Source organism: Vulpes vulpes, chromosome 7 (genome assembly GCF_048418805.1).
Source record: "Vulpes vulpes isolate BD-2025 chromosome 7, VulVul3, whole genome shotgun sequence".
NCBI classification, from domain to species: domain Eukaryota; kingdom Metazoa; phylum Chordata; class Mammalia; order Carnivora; family Canidae; genus Vulpes; species Vulpes vulpes.
The window spans coordinates 47,399,767-47,401,340 of record NC_132786.1 but is presented as its reverse complement, the minus strand read 5'-3'; the positions used below and the strand labels follow the sequence as shown (position 1 = coordinate 47,401,340).

General features: G+C 38.8%; 1 protein-coding gene across 1 annotated transcript; it reads left to right on the top strand.

Moving 5' to 3' along the window:
- Positions 1 to 315: 315 nt before the first annotated feature.
- On the top strand, positions 316 to 1,230 carry ZFP42 (ZFP42 zinc finger protein). The gene has a single exon (XM_026018269.1). The coding sequence runs from the start codon at positions 316 to 318 to the stop codon at positions 1,228 to 1,230; it is 915 nt and encodes a 304-aa protein (XP_025874054.1).
- The last annotated feature ends 344 nt before the right edge of the window (positions 1,231 to 1,574 follow it).

Genomic DNA, 1,574 nt, shown 5'->3' with positions numbered 1-1,574 from the left:
ATAATTTGTGGGGATACCTATGTAAGAGTTATAGCTATGACCTACATCCTACATGTAGAATGACCTACAAGTCACAGTTCATTTCTCTTACTTTCTTGGGTTTGTCAGAGAAGAAGCAAACAACAACCATTTTGCTATTGAAAAGTGAGTTTGAATCATTTTCTGACAATGGTTCTAAAGTTGGAATATATTTTATCTAAAGGTTACTATCTCAAAGCAGGTGTTTCCTGAAGACAACTTACTCAGATCATTGTCACTTGGAAGCGGTTGACATATCCTGGTGCAAATATACAAGGAAGAAGCAAGCAGAAAAATATGGATCAGCAACTGAAGAAAAGGGTGAAGACTTGTGGCCAGAAAGGCCCGGGTAGAAGAGCCTTCAGTAGAGATAAGCCAAGGCCATCCAAGCCACAGCCAGTCCAACAGGAACTTTGCAACACAACATGGGCCTTGGAAGATGAAAGTATGTTCTTTGAAACTAGCCATCTGGTTGTTGGAGAAGATTCCTTCTCTGACTGTTACATAGAATGCATAATAAGGGGTGAGTTTTCTGAACCCATCCTGGAAGAAGAGTCACTTAAGTCCCTTGACTACCTGGAAGAAGGATCAGAACAAGAGCTTTCTCAACAGGTTCTCACAGCAAGCTCACTTCTGGAAAAATCTCTGAAATGCATGCAAAAAGGAGCAAAGCAAGAACTTCCTCAACAAATTGTTAGAGAGAATTCAGAGCTTGAGAATTCTGAGAACATAAAAAGCAAGAAGCTTCCTTGTGGAGGAATACCTAGCATGGACTTATCCGGTCCTAAACAGTGTGCAGAATTTGCTGGAAAAAAACCAACAAAAGATAAGGAATCTGAGGCTCCACAAAAAATTGTTTGTCCCCACAGTGGATGCACAAAAAAGTTAAAGAGTAGAGCTTCCCTGAGAAAGCATCTCCTCGTCCATGGTCCTCGAGATCACGTATGTGCAGAATGTGGGAGAGCATTCAATGAGCGTGCGAAACTAAAAAGACATTTTCTGGTTCATACTGGAGAGAGGCCATTCCGGTGCACCTTTGAAGGATGTGGGAAACGCTTTTCCCTGGACTACAATTTGCGTACACACGTATGCATCCACACTGGGGAGAAACGTTTTGTGTGTCCCTTTGAAAGCTGTGGCAAGAGGTTTATTCAGTCAAATAATCTGAAAGTTCACATCTTAACTCATGCAAAGACCAACAAAAATCAATGAAAGAGAAGATGGAAAAATAATCCTTTAACAAGATAAGCATATTAACAAAAGAGTGACGTGGGGACAAACATACCTTGTTATTGTCTCCAGGAGAGAACTTTTAAAGCAATGGCAACCTTACATGGCATATTTTTGTTTTAATGTTACTACAATGCTCCTATAGTTTATGACACTATTTGAGAACACTGTATAGAATTACAGTGTGTTTCCAACAGGAAGGTCAATAATGAATTTACTTCAAAAGCATAATCCTTAATACATTATGAATTGGATTACTGGATATGGAACTTATTTTCACATGTTATAAATATGAAAATTTTTAAAGCATATTTCCAATTATTAAG

What these genes read in the sequence shown, in the direction of transcription:
- ZFP42 (XM_026018269.1), top strand. Translation starts at nt 316, where the DNA reads ATGGATCAGCAACTGAAGAAAAGGGTGAAGACTTGTGGCCAGAAAGGC.